Genomic DNA, 26,061 nt, shown 5'->3' on the forward strand with positions numbered 1-26,061 from the left:
ATTTATGAGATCTAAAATTGAGCACAAGTTAGTAGGTCCTCTACCCCTTGCCTTTCGTCTCAATGAATCGGAGCCTGCCATTCCTACATCTTTTGTAGGAGTGATTAATTCCAGAGCTTAGATTCAAGGCTCTTCATCTAGGAGGGACCCAAGAAAAAAACAGCCTTACCATTCTGCCCAGTGATGACTAGGGACATCTTCTGAGCAGTCTCAGAGCCTAAGAGGGCTCTGCTATCAACCAATACCATTCTGCCAACATGGGTATTAGTGCTGTCTTTTTTTGTTTGCTGTCACGTAGGTTGATTCTCCTGCTGGAAGACTAGAGAGGACTTTCCATGACGGTCTCAGCAACCTGTTTACCACAATTTATGGTCACACAGGATATGAGGAGCCGTTGGAAAGGAGTTTGGTTGCATCACCATAGCGGGTTGCACCATGGCAATAAAACTTGATCGTCTGGACCTGCACTATCTTCTTCCACCTAGAGAAATAGCTCACCCTGGCGAAGGTATGGATGAATATGCATGTGAGCTTATTTTGCTCAGCTTTAGGTTTGCTACAAATTGCAATATTAAAGGATCTCTTCATGAGTTTTCTCCAGTACTGTATGACAAGCAAGGCTGCCTGGAAAAAGACAGCTTCTAATAGCAGCGAGCACTTGGAGATAACTGACAAAAATGTAAACACTCTACTGATTCCAAGTCTGTTCAGACGTTTTGATTGAATAAGCTATACTACCAAATGCCCTTCCATACTTCAGTAGATGAACTGTGTTTTAGTAGTTAGATAGTTGCACTAAGGAAATGTTCAAAACAAGAAAACCTCTGGGGCATTTATATCATGGGGAGGCATATTGATATTGCAGGGATTTTAAAGTGATTGGTTTCTCTAAAGCAATAAGAGTGATTAATTTCCCTTTCAATGAATCCACATATGCTCAGTTCTCAGGTTTTGAAAGGCAGCCAAAGCGACATTCTTTCAGGCCTTAAGTTGATATAAATAAAGTATAACAGAGAGCCCCAATAGCAAAGTTTATCAATGACACATGCCTTAGTTAGAATTTACACATGGACACGGCTGGATTTTTTCACTTTGTCTTCAGATGGCTCTTAGAGAATGTCAGTTGCTTTAAGCTGGCAGTTTCCAGCCACAATCCATGTGATAGGGGGACACAAAACCCCCATGTACGGACAATCTAAAATGACGTTTAGAGACCAGGAGGCTGAGGTGAAACACAGGTCCCCAAAGAGCAATGTACTTTACAAACTTCCATTTGGGTATGGAGAAATTGTGGGTTTTGAAAAAAAACCCAACCCAAAACAAAATCCAAACACAGATTTAGTAGAAAGGAACATAGTCATAAAGTGAGCTCAGAGATGTGACATGTACAGTTTGCTGCTGGTCCTCCCTGTGCTTTTTGGGTTTTTTTTCAAGTATCTTAATAAAATTGTTAGCTGTAGGCCTTACATATTTTAAGATACTACACTGAATTTCACTACAATTTTAAAAATATTTTCCCATTCTTTCTTCACTCTTTGTTAAGGAGAACCAACATGTGAGAACAGCATATAGTGATCACGCAGCTACTGTTCTAGAGGATCCCCTCTTGTAAATTATGCCTGTGCTGAAGTACATATACAGCAATGAACAGTGCAACAACTTCTGATATAAAAACTTCACACAGATAGTTCACCTTGTTTGGGTTAATTTTTTTATGAATTCCTGCTACACAGCTTCAGCAGGGCTTTTTCTGATTGCATCTCTGTAGCTTGAAATACAAGAATTGATTCCTTCTTTTCCTCTTGCCTATGCATGTCAGAGGTTATTCGGACTGAACTAAACACTGGTGGGGACCATTTCCTCATTAACCAAGCTCCACACAGAGAACTATTGGGCACCCAAATTAAAACATTTGTAGCATAGTGGATTTCTTCCAAAGCAGGCTGAACATTTGAGTTAAAATGGGCTCTCTCTGCTTTAGCTTCTTTTATTCTTCCAATGACTCCTTCTCTCCCTCTCCACTGAGCCCAAGCTCACCCTCCAGCACTCATAACTCTGACCCCTTCTTATTCCTTACCCCCACTTCCCTTCCCTTAAGGGTGGGTCACCACACTCCTTCTATTCACCTATATCCTTCTGAGATAATATCCTATATCTTCTCTTGTCTTCTTATTATAACTTGCTTGACTTCTTCCTTATTGCCCCAGTCCTGGATTGCTAGGTATCTTTGCTCTCTCATTTCAAATTTATAGTCAAAGAAAAGCTCATTTTTAAAAGTTTATGATCAGAATTAGCTGCCTTCTTCTTCCACTGGCTTTTGTATGGATTTTTATGTATCTGCTTGAACTAGAAGTTCTTTGGGGCAGAGCTATATTTTTCCTGAATATTGACAAGGAAGGTCAAAAATAAAATGGCAAGGAGGAAAGAATGAGCTTCAGTAGTCCAATCCACAGGAACTGAATTTGCAAAAATGATATCATTTTTCAGTAGCATAATCACAAAACAACAACATTTATACCAGAATTCATTCAGAATTCATACCACTGGCAGATGTGAAAGTAACCCCAGGCACTTGTGGTATAGAAGCACAGTTATCTGGTCCAGAAGATGCCTTCCTGCATTCTTTAATAACTAAGTTAGACATTATAATGCACTCATGAATTAAATTAAAGGGGTTCCATGTCAGCGTATGCTCAAAATGAGAGACACATTGTAAGGAAATTCTTGCTAAAAAAAATGTCCAACTAATTCAAGTTCTCTGCTGAAATCACAGTAGTATTGTTACGTTAGAATCCAAAAAAATATTGCTACGTGAAGGGAAGAGCTGTTGATAGCATGGTTTTTGTGAATAGCAGCCAGATTGTGACACCTTGCTTCTGAAAAAAAGATTTCCATAGTATTAGTAGCACACAGATATGAATTTTAGTAAATTCTTATGGCAAAAAATCCTCACATTCTCTACATTGGGACAAAACAAACAATATATGCTAAACATATAACTTTTGCAAGTTTTTGACTCTAAGGTAAAATCTCTGGTCTTGGTAATTTAAGTCCTTAGTGGGCCATTTGACAATCACTGATGTTTATGACCATATTTCCACCTATCTGCAGATATAAATTGATATAAATGAAGTATAATACCCGGTAGTATTCCAGGAGATCTATGCCAGCAAGTCCCATATCCCAGATAAAGATGAAGAGTAGAAAAATCTGTCATTCTCAGATTCATATGTGAAGCATATAAGTCTTCTAGGTGAATCCAGGTAAATGAACCCTTCCTAGGTACTCTTGCCAAATTATTTTTAAAAATGCCACCAAAATACAAAATATATCAGTAAAACAATTCTGTTGTAACTGGTATGAGAGAATGGGATCATATGGTATATATTCCCCAGCAGCTTATTCAATAAATCAAGAGGAAACCCTGAAAGTATTAAATGGACAAGAACATCATAATGAGATTTGACAAACATAAAAGTTGTATACATATTTTGGTGAAAAGTGTAATATACTAATAAAATGCAGAAAGATTCTCTATTATTCACTTTATAAAAATGTTATTTAAGTTTTCCTGAAGGGCTGTGCTTTGTGTTCATCTTGCTTCTCCTTCGTCAGTCCACACATTATTAATTGTACATCACAGTCAGTAACAAGCTACAGTGACTGGCAGGACGCCACCTGAAAATTAAGTGCCTAAGGTAGGACACCTTGTATTCATCAATGTTTAAAAGATAAAACTGCCTTGTGCAACTTCCCATGACTGGTGTGGAAATAACAGGTAAGCTAGTTAAACCAGGCTCCTAAGGCAATTTATCCACCTTGTAGTTCTGCACTGAAGGGTGTGCAAGGTGGTGGGGAAGGAAATGGGTTGAGAAGAAAAGCACTTCAGCATGAGGGCTGGAAACTAAGAAGGGAGAACAAAGCACTAAGCCCTCGGGCTATCAGAGATGGGAGGCTTCGAGGTCTCCAGACATGCCCTTCTGCAGAAATGGTAACAGAAATTAAAATTGAAAGATTGGTCTTGGAACGGGGTTTTACTCCAAAAGACAGCATCTGGGTGAAGTTTTTTGTAATTCCATCTACACAGCCTCTTGACATAAGATGATAGAACATCTGTTCTAGCAACTGACCTCTGAGTACACAGGTGTCCTGAGATACTGTTGCTGTTGATTGCTTTCATCTATCTGAGCTTTCAACTGGTGATAGCTTTAAATCTGGGCTGAAAAATTATTTGGCGTATAATACTATTATAGAAAGCAATATTTACGTCTTTTTCCCCCCTTAGTTGTGCTAGCTTTCCACCTAGCACATACCAGAAGACACAGCTTTTTCTAACATACTAACATATCTAATTTATAATTAGCTACATTAACAAGATCACTGACTGCTCTTTATATCCAGGATAACTGCAGCATTTTAATTCACGGGTATGCAGCACTACTCCTCTGGCTGAGTTTCTGACCCCCAAAATCAGATTTTGTCTGCCAGCCCAAAGCACAGTTTGGCACTTCTGTTAAGGAGGTGCTGAGGATGGCTCTAAGCGATGTTGTCAGAGGTTGCACGGTGATACCACCACGTGGCAAGCAGAAGTGCCACGCTGCTGACATTGCTGTTGCAGGGCAGGTCTGTGCCAGGGGTGCACAGCAGCTGCTGGGGCGAGAACTTCTTCAGGCACTGCAGCCTCATCTGTCCACAACGCAACAGGAGCTCTAACAGCCCAGCGCTCATCCCCACCTCTCCGCGAGAAAGTAACAAACACCGTTCCAAACAGGAAAAATTCGGTACAGAACAAGAGGCGGCTATAAATCACTATTAAATCACATTGTTCTTTCTCTTTATCTGTTCCTACCCCAAGGAAAAAAACTCCTCATGTTGTACTCATTAACAAATATACTGCACTGCTTTTTTCAGTATGTTGGCAGTTCTCTCCGTTCATCTAAAACATTAGTCTTGGCTTAAGGAATATTTCTAGTCAAAAAGGACTCCATTTTCTTTAGCAGTATCTCCTTACTTTCACTTTCTATCACCTTTTTAAAGTGTAAAGCTTTTTTTATAACCAATTCATAGAGTTCTTCTTTGGTTCTCTTCCTTACAGCAAGAGATGGGGGCTAGAATAATCTCAAATTGTTAATTTAGAATGGCCATTTATTCAGCTGATAATATGATTTAATTTATTAAAGTAAGAGATGAGAAATAGTGGAGGGGGAAGTAAACTTTCTCCCAAGCCTGAATGAACAACATTCAGCACGTCTCAAAGCACACGCAGGTGACTCATTCAAAAAAGACAGATCATGTGGAGCCTTATTTTCAATGTCATGAAGCCTCTTCCCCCATGGTTTAAGATGAATTGGCATCCTCTGGCATAGCCCACGTTTCTTAGGCAGTGTCAAACAATGATTTCAGTTATAGATGAGGTGACAAACTCTGGGCTGGCAGGGTGCCTCCACCTCCCCATTAGCGGAGCAGCGCCTGGAACCAGCCAGCCAAGCGCGGGTCAGGCTGCCCCTCCCGCTGCATCTTCCTTTTCTGGGCAAACACTTCCCTCTCCCGGTACAAAAGCTAACTACAGCCACACCACGCCATAAATCATGCCCCATATATTCCCATCTATCCTTTCATGCGTTACTTTAAATATTTGCACTTAATAATGACAATACACTTCATTTTAATATTACTCGCCTCTTCCCATATGGACGATGTTTGAGCTTTTTCTCACCTTTGAACAAGAGTTTGGCATTACCTGAGCTTTTGGCCAGACACCAAGGTCCCTTCTACCACAGACAATTCTATGATCATGATAAATGTAATTTCTGCTGGAAATATTTCTGTTGCCCAGGAGGTATCTGTAGGATATTGCTCAACCTGTAAATTGTCAGCACTGAGGTGATTTTACTGATGATATTAAGTCCCTAATCATTTTTACTTCAGTGAAAATAGTGGCAGACTGTGGTCTAGGGTTTTTTATCAGGAAAAAAAATATAACCAACAGCTACATCTGTAGAGTCATTTCAACTTTGGTAATAGTGAAATCTGAAAGGTCTGGGCACAAGTCTGATGAGGAGAGGCTGAGGAAGCTGGGGTTCCTTAGCCTGGAAAAAGGAGGCTCAGGCTGTTGTTCAAAATAGGTTCTTTCACCTGATATTCAAGAAGCCAATCCACAAGCTGAGCCGAGGTATTTTATTTATTTACAGTCCTGTGCAGAGAGGACTGCTGAGTAGCAAATCCACAAAGCCAGCACGCTGACTACCAACATGTTTCCCTATTTATACATTTCAGCAAACAAAGGCATTAATGTTCACTGGCTACAAGTTACATAGTTCTCTTATTAATTTGTATTCGATCTTCTGTTAGTTAAGTAATTCCCTCATACTCACTCTAATTAGACGCTATGGCCAGGCCTTCTCCTGAGCCCATGGGTCGGAGGTCGCAATCTCCCTGTCAGAATTACCTTTTACTCAGCCCCAGCCGATTCCAGCACTGTTGCAGAGTTGGCTTTGTTACTTCCATCCTTATCTTGGGAGTTCTGCCAAACTTTCTGGTGGCCTGCAAATGCTGCATTCCTTTGTGTCCACTCTCAGTGGCACATCCTTCTCCTCAAGCTTTGCTGACCATCCGAGATCACTGAACCATGTCAAATACTAAACTTTAATAAGCCAATTCTACCGAGAAGTCATTTATCCTTCTAACACCTGCACACCAAGGGAAGACCTCATCGCCCTCTACAACACCCGGGAGGAGGCTGTGCACAGCCGGGGGTCGGCCTCGTCTCCCTGGCAACACCTGACAGGACAGGAGCAAACGGCCCCAAGCTGTGCCACGGGAGGTTCCGGCTGGCTACCGGGAACAGCCGGCAGGGCTGCCAGGCATTAGAACGGGCTGTCCAGGGAAGCGGCGGAGTCGCCATCTCTGCAAGCGTGCGGATGTGGCCCTTGGGGACGTGTTTTGGCGGCGGGCCTGGCAGTGCCGCGTTACGGGTCGGACCCGACCGTCCCGGCGGTGTTTCCCAAGCCAAACCCGGGCACCGCCCGGCGCTCCCGGGCCCGTCCCGCCGCCACAGCCGGCGGCGCGCGCGCCGCTCCCGCTTTCCGCCGGGAGGGCGGGGCCGCGGCGTCATCGGCGCGCGCCCGCAGCGCCGCCCGCCCGCGAACATGTCGCCGCCGCTCTTCAGCCTGCCCGAGGCGCGGCTCCGCTTCACGGTGAGCCTTCCCCGCCTCCCTCCGGCCTCGCCTCCGGCCTTCCAGCCTTCGCTCCGTGCCTGCCGCTCGGGCCGGCCTACGGGGCGCGGCTGTACCTCGGCGCCCCCGGGCCCGCGGCCCGGCCGGGGCTGCTGCCGCCGGCGGCCCGGGCGCTCCTTGATGGAGCTGAGCGCGGCCGAGGTGCGGCGTGCGGGGTGGCGGTGAGGGCGGGCTGCGCGCCGGCTCGGCCGGGGCTGCGGGATCAGTCTCCAGGGGAGCGAAAATTAATGTAAAAGACAAAGTGTAGCTTGCCTCCTGCAGCAAAACGTCCGGGCGTACTGCGCTTGCTGACTCTGCTAAAGGATGCTTTTCCTGTCCCGGAGCTGGGGGGCTCCGTGTGTTCCCAGGCCTCCGGATCCCGGCGTTTGCCACCCAAGTTGTCAAACAAGAGGATGGGATTTGCACTGAAGTGCTCGAGGCACAAGCACTCGATCCATTAGAGCAATTTTGTAACAGGAAGTCGTAATTTTTAGACCATCTTCTTGGCAGGAGTCGTGTGCTTTTAAACATCTTCATAAACGCAGGACTTTCAGCGATCCTATGCAAGTTTGCAGGTGATAGAAAACTGGGAGGAGTTACTAACTCCCTTGAAGACAGCGAGAGGCTTTCAGGCACACGATGCAATTCTTAGGGCTGTCTGTGCAAAGCCAGGAGTTGGACTTGATAATCCTTGTGGGTCCCATCTGACTCAGAATGTCCTCTGATCTGTGTCCCAAACCATCATAACCACCTGGAGCTGTGAGTGTAGCACGTGAGACAATGATGGATACATTGTTGGTCACCAGAGCATGATCCTCTGTATATTGTTTAGAAATGCTGTTTTCACCACACTCTTAGCCCACGTTTGAGGTGTGATGCTCTACTAGCTCACGTGCTTAATTTCCTGTGTGCTTGTTATTTGCCCTTCCTGTTACAAAGTTCTCTCTGTAAGCTAACACAAGGTGTGTGGCAGAAGGATTCCTTATTATTTCTGTCCACTGTCTGATGAAGGAGGGAGATGCTTTTAGTTTTTTACTTTTCTTAGCTTTTCTTTCTTTGCATTTTGGTAGACATCCACCAGAGAGGCTCTGATTAACAAAAGCATCAAGCCATTGTTGAATGCGTTTAACCAGGTTCCTGGAAGGTAAGTAAAGGCCACTTGATTTTTTAAAAAGTACCTCTTTAGATCAGTTTTAGTAATTTTGTGCCTGAGGGTTGTTACTAACTAAGGTGGAATGTTTTCATTTGCAGTGAAAATGAAAAGAAGTGTACCTTGGATCAAGTTTTTAGAGTTGTTGTAGAAGAAGAAATAGTAAGTATTTTAAATTGCTGAAGCTTATCTCTTTTTCAGCTTCAAATTTCTATTAGCAGGCTAGTGTATTAATGTAATAACAACTTACTTTAGTGTGAGAAAACACTTATTAAAAGCAGGAGCTATGTAACCGTGAGGTAATTGAGATTAAATACAAATGATTCAAGGTGATTGGTAGAATCTTGTATTTTACAGACATCACACTGTGGTGAGAGCTGTTGTCTGAGGCTTTTGTAGCAGTTCTTTGTAATGGTTATGAGAGTCTGCTACATCTTAAAATTCTAATTCATAAACATGCACTGTTCAGTAACTGTACTTTAAGAGTGGGTAGAAAGGGTAGGTTTGGAGTAGATGTTAGAAAGAAAGGGGTGAGGGTGGTGAGGCACTGGAACAAGTTGTCCCGAAATGTTCTGGGTACCCCATCCAATGTGGAAGTGATCAAGGTCAGGTTGGATGGGGCTTTCAGCACCCTGGGCTAGTGAAAGGTGTCTCTGCCCCTGGCAGCGGGGTTTGAGCACTGAGATATTTTGGCCTCCTCAAATCAAAACTGTTTTGTGATGTGTTACTAATATGTAACAAAGCTGCCTTATCAGCTGAAAAGAATGATAAAAGGAGTCAAATAATATATGCTCGGGTAATATTCAAATGAAATCTTAATGTGGGATACTAATTTTCAAAGGTAAATGACTGTGTGCATTTGGGTCTCTAGTGGGTGGAAGCAGTCAGGAAAGGTTTAATTCTCAATAAAAACTTACTGCAATTAACTGATAGGTCATATTTCATAGATTGTTTTGAAAAGTTGAATGTCAGTATTTGTTTTAAATATGCCTGTTTGGAAACAAGATTTTTAGTTTTGTTAAATACGTTATGGTCAGATTGGAGAATTTCAATGTTGTTTTCTTCGTTTAGATAAACAAAGCTCCATGTGAGAATCTCCTGGCAATTATTTCTCTTGCTATTAATGGAGTCACAGAAGGTGAGCATCTCTCTTTCAAATCTATTGGCAGTTTTAAGGACCATTTAGGGAAATTTTAAAATAATGATTTCTGTAAATCATCTGCTGTGGTTACCTTTGGTGATATATATGGCTCTTATGCTAGTGATTATGCTTGGGTTTGTTTCAGAAGAGAAATTAAGTATAGTATAATTACATTTGGTTATATATGTGACATTTGTGTTGGAACCTTTTTTGTTTTTTTTGTTAATAAAAAAAGATGAATGGGTTTGGTTGCAGCATGATTAGCAGTTTTTTGTCCAGCACTCTAAAATTATTAGAAGTTTCCCATCATAATTTCAGAGAGGAGACCACTGAGGCAGAGAGTTAAAATGACTTGGCAGAGGCAGAAATAACATCTCGTGGGTATCTGTGCTCATCTCCTGTCAGTATATGGCTGGTTTTTAGATACTTAAATCTGTTTTAATGACAGATTGTGTCAGAAATCAGTGTGCTGTTCTCCTATGAAGTGGCTTTTGCTCTTTTCATTTTGTTTGTTTGTTCACATTATTCATCAAAAATTGTTTTAGTAAATATAGCTTACAAGCTGTATGTTTTATGAGCTGTAGAATAACAACAACTGTGCTGTGAGGAAAGCAGTCACTGCCTACAGAGCATGGGTGGATGGACTTGGAGCTCTGTTTTAGTGGTTCTTGAAAAGGTTCACAGGCTTCATGGATGTGTGTAGTGGGACTAACTGTGGATATAGAAGTCTGAAAGAGTTCACTTTCAGTCTGCAAAAAGATAGAACGTTGTTTCAGATTTTTGAGGTCATTAGAACAGTGATTTTTTTAATATTTGTTTTATGTTAATGCAAAGTTTTTTCAAATCTCTTTAGGTATGTGTATAAATAGCTTTAATGAAAGTTCACATTTTAGCCCAAGTTTTCTGTTAGGATTTGTAGGAGCTCAGAAGAACTTCTTTCTTCTACTTTTTTTTTCATAAAATGTCCCTCAAGTGTAATACATCTCTTCATTTTGTATTTCAGTTCAAATTTGTTAAATAAAAAATTCCCTGTTCCTCATAGGTATCTGCACTGCATCAACTCCTTTTGTGCTTTTGGGGGATGTTCTGGATTGCCTCCCTTTGGATCAGTGTGATAAAATTTTCACTTTTGTGGAGAAAAATGTTGCTACGTGGAAATCGGTGGGTATTTTTGCAAAATGTTGTACAGTTTGGCCAAAGCTTTTATCTACAGGAACCATTTTAATGAACAGAATTTAACTGTGTTTGTGGCTGGCACATAAGTGTCAGGAACTCCAGGGATAGCACCTGAAAAGCATTCTACTGTCTCAGTGTTTTCCTAATCTGGATTTTCTGACTAGAACCTCTTCCCATAGTCATTCAGGCAGGTTTGTTTCAGATAATGTTATAGGCCCTGATATATTCACAAGCTGTTGTTTATTGTCAATTCAAGTATCTACCAATTTCTTCCATATCATCAGTATTGTGAATACAGTACCTCTTTTGTGTGTGCTCTTTGCTTATTTGTACAAATCATACATGGAGTTATAAAGGAAATGAGTGTAAAAATTAGTGCACTCCAAGGAAAAAAAAAGTGGATGGTGTTCTTACAGTTCATTGCCACACATGGTTTTTCTTCAGGAAGGCTGGATGTAAATGTGTTACATGCTTTCTTGGAATTTGTGGGATTTGCCTTTTTGTGAAACCTGCCTGTTACGTAGGAGAATACTCAAATTTAGAGTTATCTGTAGGAGTGACTCATACTTACTCATATCTTGTGATTGGATTAAATCTGCTCAAGAAGATTTTATGATCTCTTAATGTTCTAAATACCTTTACTCTGTTTCAGAACACATTTTACTCTGCAGGGAAAAATTACTTGTTGCGCATGTGCAATGGTGAGTGGTAGTTTTTCAGGGAGGGGGGAACAGTATTAAAGAACTTCCTATCTCAGCAAATGAAAACTAGCATAATGATTTGATTTTAATTCATATGTGTTCAGTAAGTAATAAAAGTTGCATCACTCTGAACAGATATGTATTCTTGCTTTTAATGTAAAAGTCATTCAGGCCTCAGGGAACTCTCTTCATCAGTGGACTTCATTATAGAGAATATAATTCCTCAGCAATGACAACACCTGTATCCAAGGCTATATTTTAGTAGGATTCATTCAAATTTGTTTTTTATTGGGGTTGAAAGTGTTAGGAGAATTGGCAGAATGCATTTGGAAGAAATACGTATGGTCAGAGAGAGTCACTGGTATTCAAATGTACAATTATGAGCTTCCTTTCATTAGCTCTGTAGGTCATGTAATTAGCAAGTCTTGGATTCTGTTACATGAGGAATGAAAAGAGGGATAAATACTAATATCCTTTACTTTTTACAATATTTAGATCTCCTAAGAAGATTATCTAAGTCACAAAACACAGTTTTTTGTGGAAGAATTCAGCTGTTCTTGGCTAGGTTATTTCCACTTTCAGAAAAGTCAGGTGAGATTTTTTGCATTTCATCACACTTAACATTGAGATTAAATAAGATGAACCTTTAAAGTCTATGATGGTTGCAGACCAAATCCAGTTGGACCAAATCAATTCGCCACTTGCATCCTAGTTCTTGTGTCTGTCTGTGATGTTGTGACTTTTATTTGCTTTGATTTCAAATGTAAGTTTTGAATGCTCTGAGAATTGAATATCAGTATTTCATAAACAGACTTGGGAACCTCACAGCTTTTAAGACTTTCTCTTTGTTTTTCACAGGGCTTAACCTACAGAGTCAGTTTAACCTGGAAAATGTCACTGTTTTCAATACCAATGAACATGAGAGCACTCTGGGACAGAAGGTGAAAATTCCTATGTCATTTTTCACTGATTCTGCAGTAAACGTGTAAGATTGTTTGCACAAAAAGTGTTTGAGACTGTAGGTTCATCATTTGGTTGTCCCTCTGCCAGACCAAGCTGTTGTTTTGGGATTAGGCGTGTTAACCAGGAACATTAAACTGTGCACTCTGAGGGGGAGAAAGATGGGTTTGATTGTGAGGAATGAGCACTGTCAGAAGTGAGGCTACCATTGCATTAAGACAGAAATTTGTTGCACATATTACAGTTATAATACTTCAGAGATCTTTTGAATTACCAGCTTAAGTTTTCTGATCTGATATGTAATTGAATGTTTACAGTAAACAACACTGTGAGAGCTCTGCGCAAACTGTAGTGGCATTTGTATAAATCTTAAATAATTTTTTCCTATTTAGCACACCGAGGAGAGGGAAGAAGGAATGGACGTGGAAGAAGGTGAAATGGGAGATGATGAAGCACCAACAAGTTGGTGAGCTGACAGAAATTTAAAAGCTGAAGCAAAGCTTTATAAAGTGAAAGGGGAAAAAAGCTGTTTGGGAGGTATCTTCAAATGTTGTGGTCGAAATTCTCCTCATGTTCTGCCCTCTGAAGATTAGATGTACCTAATCAGTGAAGATTCCTGAAAGTGTCTTAATTGTTTAAGTTGCCTGAAAGACAGAAATTTACAGATCTGAAAAAGTTGTATACCCTGGCTGAGAACCACTCTGGTTTTGACACTTTCACAAATTCACTTCACAAAACTTGTGATAAGGTGTATTCAGGGATTTTGAGTATATGCTTAAGGAGAAAAAAAGCTGTGTTCCCCTTTATGCCACAGATAATGAAAAAGTCTTAAGATCCCTTTTGTGCACTCTTTTTGCTTTTATGGTGAGAAAGTAACAATAGATTGAATGGAAAACTCTTACAAGGACAAATTTTGAGTTACAGATTGCTCTGTGATGGTTCACTACTGACTCACTAATTTACTTCCAAAGTGAATAATGTTTTCTGGGGTTGTACATTCCTGAGTGAACTTGCATATAATGTATTGCTTTTCAATATGTCTTTTTTTTTTTCATTATTTCTTCCACAGTTCCATTCCAATAGATTATAACCTGTATAGAAAATTCTGGTCACTTCAAGATTATTTTAGAAATCCTGTGCAGTGCTATGAGAAGGTATCATGGAAGACATTTCTTAAGGTAATCTGAGCTCATGCATTCAACCATTCAGCCTAAGTAAAGTTCATTGTTTACACGAGTAGCAGTGACAGCATAAACATGGAACAGTTCAAAGGCTCAGGCTGCTGGAAAGTGATGAGGACATGCATTTTTTTTTTTCTGAAGTGAGCCTTTTTCAGTAAATGAATATACTGTGTTAAAATGTACAGTAATCCTCTTAATTTATGTCAATATCAGAAATACTTCATATGTTGCAGCAGTGCCAGAAGTACTTTTTTGTGGTTTGTCAGCTGCAAAAAGCAGAAGTTGTCAGTTTGGGTGGGTTTTTTTACCCTGAGAAGATAAATAGCTGTCTAGTCCTTGCTGTTGTTTTTGAGTAGTCATATTGATGCCAGTGGGATCCTAAAGATTACTGGTTTCTAACAAAGCAAATCTCTTTGTAGAAACAATGACTTGAATGTCCCCTTCAGCCAGCTGTTTCAGTTTTGCTTAGTATGAATATTGATGAGAATTTATTGCTAAGGTATTGCTTCTTCAAAATTTGTCACTCAGCATTTCTTTAATTCAAAGAAGCTTAGTTATTTTTTAATCTTCATTCTCTGTGTTCTGGTAAAAAGAGGTGACATCTACTCAGTCATCCTAATATAAATCTAATTTATGACATCTACTAATGAGATTAAAAAAAAAAAACAAACCTACAAAAAACCACCACAGGTGCAGTTCAGAAACTGATCAAAGCCAGACTAAAGTCTTTCAGATAAAATTTTTTACTGTATCACTGTCATCATGTGACCTTTTTTCTTCTTGACATCTAAACAAAAAAGCACTGTTCACAACCCAAAATGCTGCTTCTCTTAGCATACTTTAAACATTCCATATGATTAAATGTTCTGACATGCTAATGCTTTCACTTCATTTGTAGTGTTCAGAGAGGTCCTACACGTCGGTAACAAATGGGTTGTTTCAATGCGCTGATAGCAGATTTACCAAGTATTTTACTTGCTTGGCTTTAAGTCTACAAAGGTTCAGTATTGTTTTCATGTTTCATTCTGTTTTATAGTACTCAGAAGAAGTTTTGGCTGTTTTCAAAAGTTACAAGTTGGATGACACCCAGGCTTCCCGAAAAAAGCTGGAAGAATTAAAAACAGGAGGAGAACATGTATATTTTGCAAAGTTCCTAACTAGTGAAAAGGTATGTGGTTTCCCTTCCAGAATCCAAGGCTAATTGAGGTTGGAAGGAACTTATGTCTGGTTTAGCCTCCCTGCTCAAGGCTCTCAGCTGGAGCAGTTGATCAGCACTATGTCCAGTCGAGACTCCACAGTTTCTCTGGGTATCCCATTACACTGTTTGTCTCTTTTATTTAGATAGATTTATTCTATTCCATTTTCTATTTTATTCTTTGTGGGTTGCCTCTTAATAATAACTTGGGGGCTTCTGTTTCTGGAATAAAAGTCTTCAGTAACACTGCCATTTGTTTATTTGATTTCATTTCTAATGTTGCCTTTACAAAGTTAAAAGAGAGTAAATATTTAAAGATCTGTTGCCTTTTTATTGTTGTTTAGCTGATGGATTTACAGCTGAGTGACAGTAACTTCCGTCGTCACATCTTGTTGCAGTACCTAATACTATTTCAGTATCTAAAGGGACAAGTCAAATTTAAAAGGTAATGTGAAAATATTTTGTGTTTTGGGGGTGCAGAATTAAGAACTCGGAGGTAAACCAAAATATTTTAAAATAGTTTGCCTACTTACTCTGAAGTTGTGGAACTTGGAACCTTGATTGGTAAATACAGGGTGTGGCTGAAGTTATTTTACAGCAGAAGAGCAGAGGCCTCATTCATTTTGCTCTTTCTCTGCCTGATTCTTTGCCCTCCCATGCGGTAGTGTTGATTGGACTTGTTCAAACTTGTGCTATTTACTATACAGGCAAAAACACGACCTGCTCATCTTTGCGGAGTAAATTTTCCGCCAAGTTGGTCAGTTGTGGGGTCTCAGAGAAGTAGAGGCCATTAAAACTTGCTTACAGTGAGTGCCAGCCATGGGAGGGAAGGACACTCTCCTTGGCAGCACCAAGTTGTTAAGACCAGTGCAAGGTACTTGTGTGTGGCATGATTTTGAATCCATATTGACTCTGCAGTGTGGCATTGGTTGCTGATTTGTTTTTTCTTCCTGTACTGCAGTGTCTCATATGGCAAGAAATAGCAATGGTGATTGTTTATTTTATAAATTCATGGGATAGAGCCAAACCCCATCTGTTCCTAGTCTAACATTCTGTAGAAAAACCCATCTCTCTCATTTCCTGTGCCCTGGGCCACATGTGCACATAACAGTTAGCATTCTTAACAAGGCAGCTGTCTCTCACCTGCTGTATATTGCTTTTTGTAAACAGCTTTCAAAGAGCTTTGTAAACTCTTTGAAACTTTGTAGGATCATTATCCTAATTCTGCAGATTGTTTATTCAAGGCTGAGAAGGAACGGAATTCAGGTCTTCTGAATTCCAGTTCAGTCCTTTTGAGGTGACAGTCATTTCAATGTCAATGCATTAAAATATTCATTATAAACAGTCACTTATTGGTGGTCAAGGATGTCATGAGATACAAATGCTGTAGTATAACACTTGATGAGGGTTTTTGGGGTAAATCTTTTTATTGTGCCCATTTCCTGTGTTTTGCGTCCAATATCAAGGGGTGATCTTGAATGGCTCAAATGGGCTTCCTATTGGGTTAATCTACACCTTGAAAGTATAGTCCCCAAGCGCATCTAATTAATGCTACAAGCTAATAAATGGTCAGTCCCTGGGATCAGAGCAGATCACATTCAAAGCATTTTCCTCAGATCCTCTCTAAGACCTCTCAGAAGGTATGTAGTATAGATTATGTGTCCTCAGCACACTTTCTGATGTGTTTTTTTTTTTCAATTGCAGTTCAAACTATGTTCTAACAGATGAACAGTCTCTTTGGATTGAAGATACTACAAAAGCAGTCTACCAGGTTGGTACAGTATCTACTCATAAAAATTACATGGAAGAATATTAAGCATGTAATATGTATCAACCACCTTTGAAGCAGTAACCACTGTTTTCTCTGGAGCTTTCATACATGTTCTGCAACAGATACAATGCAAAAAGTTCATCTTTTTTTCTCCCATTCATAGCTTCTTTCAGAAAATCCTCCAGATGGGGAAAGATTCTCAAAAATGGTAGAGGTGAGTATTTTGATGCCTGCCTTGAACAAAGTCTATATAGCACATAAAAAAGGCATTTTCAGCTTAAACTAGCTTTTGGAACACACCTGTTATATCTGAGAAAACTTCTACCTCATCCTAGTAAAAAATTGTCTTATAATGTCTTTTTATTTGGTAGTGATGTTTTATCCCATATTTTCATTAATACTCTTTCTTCCTTCTTTGGGGGAGAAACAGAAATATGCCTGAATGTGCATGTGTACAAACAGGATGATGGGTTATTGGAAAGCAAAAAATATTTAAAAGGTTTTGCAGATAGAAGTCCTGTGCCCAAAGATATGGAAATGAAATACAAGTGAAATCAATTAAAACCCAATAAGTTGTCTTTTTGCTTTTCTTTTCTTCTTTACTTTGACCGCATCTATTTTCTTGTCTAGACCAGGGGAAATAAAGCTTTTCCCACAATTTTTGAAGAGGGGAGTTACACTGCTTTTGAATAAATTAAACCAGTTGCCTAAGATTATCCTGATGATCTTCAAGATTGTTCTAGGTTGTGTATTTCAGTTTGTGTTTCAATTACTAAGTTTTCCCCTTAATTTTAATAGCTCCATTTAAAACTTTGGGGTCAACTCTGAAAGTGCTTATGACCCTAATAATGTGCAATACTTCCTGTCTTTCTACAGCATATATTAAATACTGAAGAAAACTGGAACTCATGGAAAAATGAGGGCTGCCCAAGCTTTGTGAAAGAAAGGTAACTGTGTTATGAAACAGAAGCTTTCTGCTGCTTGTTTGAAGTGGTAGTTCCATTTCAGAATCTGGTACCCATGGTGTACGTGAGCATTAACCACTCACACAACTTGGAGATGGTACAGTTGCCTGTTCCTTACAGTGAGTGCAGGCTCTTAGATTTCTGCCAAAAGTCATAAGGCTTGCAGTGTGTCAGGGAAGAGGTGGTTATGGGTGTGTATGCTCTCAGGAGAGCATTCTTTGTTGACTCAGGGCAATATTTTGTGGTACGGAGGGTCCAGTGGTCCAGGAGATTGGAGCAGGTTTTGTCGCCTCCTGCTTTCAGCAGACCCTGGGAAGTGGTTAGTGCCTGACTTTTCCATATATCCCTTTGGACTGCCTCCAATGAAGCCTCTGGCATTATGGCTTTCGCAGGGCAGCATACCTAGAGCTGGTGAAACAATTCTCTTATGCAACTTATTTATATTAGTTTGCCACTTGATGGTGATCACTTACCTTAAAGAAAATGACAGTAAGATGGCTTTCACCACTGAAAGTTTCCTGTGTTACTAACTAGTGGCAAAACTTGAACTTTGGCTCCATGTGTCTACTTGACTATTTTGAGAGGATGACCAAACATCCACCCATCTTCATTGTACACACAGCCTCTGGATCGTTATATCTTTGGAGATTCTTTTATTGTAGGGATGATGTGCAGCCACCTCTTTGTGACTTAAGCTGTTTGTAAATAAAAGGGAGGAGGGCTGTTAGAAGAGAGAAATTACTGTTGCAGTGGGATTGTGGGGAAGTAGAAGTATGAAATTTGACTTTTGTAAATATTCTGTCTCCTTTAGATCTCATCCAGAGTTTCAGCTTGGGTAGGTCTTGTCCTAACCTCAGTGCTCTGGGATCTCCGCTTTCTAATCCCATGAAATCAGGTGCAGCTGGGGAAAGAGACCTTGCAACCCTGATCCCAGCAGGAGGGTAGATCACATCCTGCTGACACAATTGTGATTTACTTCCTTCTCTTTAGTGGGACTCTGGTAGACCTTTACATTTTTGAGTGAACTAATTTTGGTGTCTGGCAAAATCCTTTATCTCTACTTTGCCTTCTCTCTCCTTTTCCCCACTGCCTTCTTCCACACTTAGACTCACTGTCCCTTAGTCCTTTCATTATGATTTAACTTGGCACCATCTCAAGGTGAAAGGTGAAGGGGAAATAGCTTTTTTTTGTTCTTGAGGCATTACTGGTTTGATACTAAAGAGCAGATTTTTTTTTTTCTTTAGACCTCCTGATTCTAAGCCAATGAGACCTGTGAGGAAGAGGCCAGCTCCAGAGGACTTCTTAGGAAAAGGATCAAACAAAAAAATCCTTATGGGAAAGTACGTTGGGTTCTCTTTCTTTTACATAATTTCTGGGTTTGGGTTGGTTAGTTGGTTTGGAGGGGTTTTGTGTTTGGGGTTTTTTCCCCCAGTTTTTTCTGTACAGCAGTTTTCAAACATCCTTTCTTTGGAACTGCTAAAGGGTATATCATTCTTTTAAAACTTGGAGTAGGCTTTTTTTTCCCTTATAAACTATCTTTTACAGATCTCTTTAAAACAATCCATAAGTGTGACATGGTAGAATGATGAACATAAACAATGTGTGTTTATGCTTTTCAGTGAGGAACTGACCCGCCTTTGGAATTTATGTCCTGATAACATGGAAGCCTGTAAATCTGAGAGTAGGTAGGTAGAAAACAAGTGTGTCATTGGCTAAAGCTAACTAATCAGCACTCTAATTAGAGAGCTACAAAATTGGCATAAGGAAGATGTACAAGATGATCTTGTGGGGTGTGCATTTCACACCTTGAGGGAAGGTGATTGTATGAATCTTTGCCTTGAAATCGCTTTACAGTTTTCCTCCCTTCTTCGAGTAATTTTCATTGCTTACTAAAGTAAAATCTAAGCTGAAAACCAGATGAAAACTCCCCTTTTGTAGAACATGTTTGTATAATTAATTACCTTATATAATGAAGGAAGATTGCCAAGTCTGGCTCTGATGAAGTTAGCATGCTACTTGGCTATGATTTTCAAGCAGGCCTGCGCTTCAAACAATGCTAGATAAGAGGAAATTGGCTACCAGGCATTTTTCCAGCACACACTGTGTGTTTGTGGGGCAGATGCAAAAAAATGCAATTACTGGTTGTCCCTTAGCCTTGCACATTTGTAGGAAATGCTTAAAATGTACTCTGCTACACAACTTTCTTTCTTACAGATACCAAAATCCCTTTAACTATGCAGACATGATACAGAGTAAGAAAATTTGGAGAAGAAATGGGACAGTTCCCAAAAAGAACTTTGCTAGAAGTGGCTGTAAAGTCTGGTTGCCTGGGGAGAAATGCTAGTTGTGCAGATGTCCTGGCTGGAGGAATTGCTTTTCTAGAGGCTCAGAGCTTTGCAGAGGAAATGCCTTCCTTTCTTGTGAGGCTGGGAAGTACAGGAAGGCCTTTGACATGGTATTTGCCTTTACTAGACCAAGGGATTAAAGTGGACTTGTGTTTGAGAACAAAGCTTTTGGTTCCATGTGTGTGATTGTATTGTGCTGCAATATCTTTAAATAAACATAAAATAAATAAAACCCTTAACAAATAGAGATAAACAAAGAAAATGCATGCCATGGTAAATAGGAAATAGATCCCACGGCATCTGGATTCAGTTGCAAGTTTTTGTTATGGGCTTTGTGACCATACGTGGTCAAGTGAGTGTAGCTTTTTGCTTTGTTTCTTCACATCTCCATTCAAATGGGTTAATACTTCCTTAGCTGTGCCCTTTTTAGATAGCTGTTCTGGGGATAATATGGCAGGGCTCAAATGGGTTTTCAAGGAGCTGGCTTTTTTCCAGTAGTCAGTGATGATGCATGGGGCACTGCTGCCCTGGGCAAAATGCCTTTTTGAAAACAAAACGGAAGTGAATTTATTATAGACCAGTGTGCTTCACCCCCTGCTCTAGCGTTTTACTAGACTCCCTTGCAGAAGCAGGTGTGTCTTTTGTCAGCATTAGGTAGGAGAAATGCAGATCATTGCGAGCTTGCTTTGCACCACTGAGAGTCTTGGCTCTCAGTAACCTCCAGCTCTCATGCAATCTGTGTTTTTTGGGTAGAGTCTTCTCAGCAGCAAACCATCCTGATGGTGTGAAATTTTATTTGTGTTCTGCTTTTAGGTCAGGGTTCCTTTTGTGCTGCTTTGAGTACCTGTCAGAACCAACCACAAAGTGGTTCCAAGAGCAGATGGAACTGAGGTGGGGGGTAGCAGGGACAGCCATGTTTTGACACTATCAAATGGCACAAAACTAGCAACCATTTTAGACTTCTGAGTGCTTGTGAGCTGTGCAAATGCTGTTGACAGATGTTGATGCCACCTCTTGGTATGGCAGAAGGTTTAAATGTGTATAATAGGCAACTGCTGGCACACTCTAGTGGTTATGCAATAAATAATTTTATAGCAACACGTATCATTGCTTATTTAAAATAGTTAAATTTGAGTGGGTTGGTTTGGGGTTTGTTTTTTTCTCTTCAGTGGATGAGCTTGAGATGTGTCTGAAGGGACAAAGACTATCTATTTTAGAGAAATTTGTGAAGCATATTAAGCTTCTTTTTTGATGTATTTTTTTTTTTAGGGAATATATGCCAACACTGGAGGAATTTTTTGAGGAAGCTATTGAACAAGCAGACCCTGAAAATATGGTTGAAAATAAGTATAAGTACGTCCATCTCCGCTGTGTTTCACTTGATTTTAATCTGTTTCATGTTTGGATTTTTAAAGAAAACAGACTGTTCGCAGCATTACTAGTATCTGTGTAGGACTCCAGAAATGTACAAAAACTGTTTAAATTTGAACAGAATTGTATTACTAAATGTTTCAAATCTTTCTCTGTGTTTTTATAGATGTCAGACTTTACTAATCAAACTTGTGTTTTGTCGTAGGGCTGTGAACAATTCTAACTATGGCTGGAGAGCACTGAGACTTCTGGCACGCAGAAGTCCCCACTTCTTCCAGCCAACAAACCAACAATTCAAGAGTTTACCTGAATATCTAGAAAACATGGTGATCAAATTAGCCAAGGAGCTGCCTGTAAGTAATATTATCTTATAATAATAAATGCTGAATTCATTCACTTTCTGCTTGTCCCTCTGCAGTCCATTTGGTACATGGGGACAGAAGGGGAAAAAAAAAAAAAAAAAAAAAAAAAAAAAAGCCAGGAAAAAAGTTTGTGCTCTAAAGTAAAAATTACAAATCAAATTAGTCTAATCTCTGAAGATTCCAGTAACAATAAACTGAGTAACATTGATCAACCTAGTAACTGTTGAGCCCTGCCTTGTACTCTGTGAAAGAAAACAGGCAGGGGTATATATTTATATGTATGTGTGTGTGAATATATACACATATATATATATAATCCCAGCTGCTTGAGTTCCATTTTGCAGTGCAGACCAATTTTATGGAAGGTATAAGCCATTGTTTGTGAATATACAGGGATGACAGGGAAAGAGGCAGCATGTGCAGCTGAAGGTGCTGTGCTGTTACCAGAGCTTTACAGCAAGGTTTGCCAGAGTTCTTCTGTCAGCTCCCTGCCTTCTAAAATATGCAAAACAAGAATAAACCTTGTGGAGCTGTAAAATTAAGGCTTGGTCAAGAGTACAAATTGGAGTCTGGGGAGAGCCTTTCAGATAGCTTTTTGCACAGTGACAAGAGAGACTGCCAGTGGGGAAGGGGCCCTTTCTACGCCTCTGCATTAGCACACAACCCAGCAATGTCTTAGAGATACAAGCCCCTGCTTCTCTACTGAGACCTTTATTTTGTGTAATGGAAGGTCTAAAGGTTGGAGTTTAATATATGGTTGTGTTGTTTGTCCAGCCATTAGAGTTAACTGTATGCTAATTGCAAGTTTAGAAAAAATGTGACGATTTGAATTTGTTGAATGTATTAAGGTATGGCTGTATGCAATATTCCTGATGGTACTACTGTCATGTGCCAGATGCTATGGCAAGAAACAACTGTGTACCTAAGGCCTGTGGCTAAAATGCAGAAAAAGATAAACCTTTTGGCTGATCAGTAGCTAAATGGGGGAGTGAAAAGTCTGTTGTTTGTGTATTTGTTTGCCACCTTCCAGAAGTCTAAAAGTACATAAACTTTGGGGGATTCTCAAGTATGGAATAAAATCAGTGAATAACAATAATAATGATCTTCTTAAAAAATGTTCATCAGTAGTGATCTTAAATTTGGTTGGCTAGGGTTTTTTTAAGCAAGTGATTAAAGCTCACTATGGAATGCTTGTTGTTACTATGAAAAGGAGTCCTGTAGTGTCAGTGGATGCTTTTATGCTTTTATGAGGTTTAGTTAGTAATGTTTTATTAAAACTTACTGGTGTTTAGGAGACTCTGGGGGATTTTTAATTCTCATGTGGGATTGTCAGGCTTTCCATTCTAACACACATTCCAAAGACAAGTACAGAGCTGTAGAATTTCTCTTTGAACACAAAATTCATCCAGTGATGTTTAGTTCTTTCATTGTAGCCTCCTTCTGAAGAAATAAAAACAGGTGAAGATGACGATGAGGAAGATAATGATGCTTTATTAAAGGAAAACAATGAAAGTAAGATTTGCATATTCTTCATCTTTTCAGTTTTTTTCTTGATGTGTGTTGCAGAATCTGTATTTTAACATAGTTTCCACTGAGGGCCATCAGTCCTGCTTACCCGAGTGCATTCACACCAAAAAGTGCAGCCTTTTGGGACATGGGGCACCAGGAGCAGCCTCCCAGTGTCCTGGCCTGCAATGCTGAAAGCATCCAACCTGTTGGATTAGCACTTTCATTAGGAGCCCCTTTCACCTTTTCTGCTATGTGGTCTGTGTTGCCAGTGTCACTAGGTGTTCATGGCTGAAATGTCAGCTGTGTAAAAGCCTGTGTGAGTCCTCCTCACCCACTTTCCTGTTCTCTGCCCTTAAGCACTGGGATAGCCCCTCCTGGGGTGGTAGTTGTGGGATTTTCTAAAATGGACATATTCTAACTCTGAGATCTTTACTCCTCTTCATTTAAAATACCTTATAGGCGAAAGTTTCTCTGGGAGAAGAGCAACCTTCCTGACAAACATCATCTCCCTCATTTTTCTCCACAATCCATGTCTGTTTGTCTCTTGTCTTAAATCTTGGCATGTACTTCTCCTAGGTGTCGTTCCCCATCTCCTTTGTCTGTGAATCTGCCCTCTTCCATCCTCATTTGTGCCTTCATCTCACAGCACCTTTTCCTTTGTGTGTTGTAACCCTGTGTGCCAGCTCCTGGACCCAGCATGGACAGATGGGATATGCAGGACATGGAAGCCAAACACTGGGTACCTCTGGCAGCTTTGTTGCAAGCTTCTGTCTGTTAGTGGAAAGCCACCTGTTGGCCTCTGTGAATCTCTCTCACATTGCCCTTTTCCATCCAGCACTTGACCTTCTCTGTAGTCTGCTTTGCAATAATAGAGAGGTTCTTTCCTCTTCAGCTTAATGCTAATTCACACAACCTTTGTGGTGTCACTGTGTGGGATTTACATCTTTCTTTAAATCTTAGAGCAACGCTGGCAGAGCCATGGTCTGCTGGCAGAGCCATGGTCTTAGATATAAGGAAAGTGATCTGAGGGCTTTTATTGTTTTGTTGTTCTGCATCCTGTGTCCTTTCCCTCAGTATAACCTTACTTCAGATAAATGAGTGACTCATACAATTATAATGAAATACATTTTATTAAAAATGGGAATATGATTCATTTTTCTATATAACTCAATCTTTGGTGTTTCTTTCTTTAAAATTGTGAAATAAACACATGTGGTAAGCCATAGATAAGCTATGAATGTGCAAACCCATCTGTAATCACTACAGCACTTCACTTCTTAGCAGAGCCTAGTGTTCCATGGCTTTTATGTTAATGCCAGAACAACAGAAAATTCCTTAAAGTACTAACTACATGTGAAATTTACTTTCACAACCCTGTTGCCAATAGGAACATGAGAAAAAATTGAATTAAACTGGATTTGTTTGTTCAGGTTTGTTTACCTGGGTTGACTTTGAGTAAGGTGACTAAAAATTTCTAAACGTTAATGATCATTCTGTATTTTAATTTATAATTGACTTGTGTTGAAAACTGTAGTCTGCCTGTCAAAATCCTTGTTTTCATTTGGAGGAGGCAGTTCTGATGTATTTAAGACTTTAGCACTTCTCTCAGTATAATAGGAGATAACATAAAAAGCCAGATTTTTGTTATTATGGGCATTAAGGGACATTTCTCTTGAAACCCAGGTAAACATCTGTAACAATCTGCTCTCGAAGCTCGAGTAGGTTTGGAAAGCTGCAGGAAATGTGTAGGTCAGTCTGTCAGTAAATAAACAGAAGATTTAAAATGGGGTGGATAGGGAAAGATTCATTTGCAATGTCTGGAGATGTTCCCCGTGTCTCACTGATTCCTTCTCTGTTTTCTCCAGGTCCAGAGGCGCAACGGGACAAAGCCATGACGGGCGAGCAGATCGAGTCCTTTGCAAACAGGCTGGGGGAGCAGTGGAAGGCCTTGGCCCCCTACTTGGAGATGAAGGACTCTGATATCCGGCAGATCGAGCTGGACAGCGAGGACGTGAGGATGAGAGCGAAGCAGCTGCTGGTGGCCTGGCAGGATCAGGAGGGCCCTCACGCCACCCCTGAGAACCTGATCACGGCGCTGACCAAAGCCGGGCTCGGGGACCTGGCCGAAAGCCTCACCAACGACACCGAAGGCAGCAGCTAACTCGCCTCAGATGCCAGCTGACTGACTTGGGGCTGGGGGTGTTGGTAATTGTGACTCTTCTGGTGCTTGCCATTGATAATTGTTACTTTTGTTGCTAGGTAACAGATTTTTGATGGGTATTTTATGTTCGGTAAAGGATATAAAGCTTTTTAATATTAATGTTGGATTGTCCAGATTGTCAGAGAAAATGATTAGACACCCTGGCCTGGAACTAGGAACGTTCATCTTTGGTGCTAGAACATGAAGGGGAGGATGGAGAGTCCTGGCAGCTTTTGGGGCAGACTGTGGGACAGTTTGGCACCAGCAGAACTTGGGTTCCTCCCGCTGGACAGAGAATTGGCAAGCTTGTTCCTCACAGCAGCGAAGAACTGTGTGTGAAGGACTGTGTGGACTCCTTTCTTTGGAGTCACCCTTTGGGGTGATGGAGCTGAGGACTATCAAAACCTACCTGGTAGAGGTAAAATAAGACAGTTGTGATGGTGCTCCAAGACACAGCACTGACTTCCAGGGAAGAAGTGCTGTCCTGCACTCCCACTGAAATACTGGTTCAGTCACTGATCATGAGATTTCCATGCTGGTTTTTGTTAGTGATTATTTTTAGCTTCTCATTTTTTGGCTATGTAGGAACACCCCTGAGTACTGGTAAGCAAATTTTTTTGTCAGAGGTTACTGTGAAGGTTTCATTTTAAGGCCATGGTTGTAGATGGGTACAGGCTGTTTTTCCCTCAAAATGGGAGAGATTTTTGTGGTGTTAAGTGGCAGCTGGCTACAACTTGTTCTGTGGCTAGTTTGCGTAGTTTCTGTCACTGAACTCTTCTCTATGTTTCTTCAGCTGTTCACTCATAGCTCTGAATTCCAG

The 26,061-nt window shown here is 40.4% G+C and overlaps 1 protein-coding gene across 2 annotated transcripts; it reads left to right on the plus strand.

Annotated features, from left to right (window-relative positions):
* The first annotated feature begins 7,063 nt into the window (after window positions 1-7,063).
* THOC1 (THO complex subunit 1) lies at window positions 7,064-25,361 on the plus strand. 2 transcript variants are annotated; one of them, XM_030266067.4, is made up of 22 exons: window positions 7,064-7,196; window positions 8,285-8,358; window positions 8,466-8,526; window positions 9,436-9,502; window positions 10,548-10,666; window positions 11,334-11,382; window positions 11,878-11,973; window positions 12,241-12,323; window positions 12,735-12,808; window positions 13,412-13,520; window positions 14,560-14,691; window positions 15,063-15,163; window positions 16,423-16,489; window positions 16,653-16,703; window positions 17,366-17,436; window positions 18,266-18,289; window positions 18,699-18,794; window positions 19,074-19,139; window positions 21,069-21,152; window positions 21,376-21,523; window positions 22,966-23,044; window positions 24,907-25,361. In XM_030266067.4, the coding sequence occupies exons 1-22, from the start codon at window positions 7,149-7,151 to the stop codon at window positions 25,200-25,202; spliced, it is 1,995 nt and encodes a 664-aa protein (XP_030121927.2). In that variant the 5' UTR covers window positions 7,064-7,148; the 3' UTR covers window positions 25,203-25,361. The 2 variants fall into 2 exon arrangements, with proteins under 2 accessions (XP_030121927.2, XP_002194707.1); XM_002194671.7 differs by lacking the exon at window positions 18,266-18,289.
* Window positions 25,362-26,061: the final 700 nt, after the last annotated feature.

This window comes from Taeniopygia guttata, chromosome 2 (genome assembly GCF_048771995.1).
Source record: "Taeniopygia guttata chromosome 2, bTaeGut7.mat, whole genome shotgun sequence".
Taxonomy (NCBI): Eukaryota; Metazoa; Chordata; class Aves; order Passeriformes; family Estrildidae; genus Taeniopygia; species Taeniopygia guttata.

What these genes read in the sequence shown, in the direction of transcription:
- THOC1 (XM_030266067.4), top strand. Translation starts at nt 7,149, where the DNA reads ATGTCGCCGCCGCTCTTCAGCCTGCCCGAGGCGCGGCTCCGCTTCACG. An exon ending in CATCCAGAGTTTCAGCTTGG is followed by an intron (nt 18,290 to 18,698) that starts GTAGGTCTTGTC and finishes TTTTTTCTTTAG; the next exon opens with ACCTCCTGATTCTAAGCCAA. An exon ending in GCCTGTAAATCTGAGAGTAG is followed by an intron (nt 19,140 to 21,068) that starts GTAGGTAGAAAA and finishes TTTTTTTTTTAG; the next exon opens with GGAATATATGCCAACACTGG.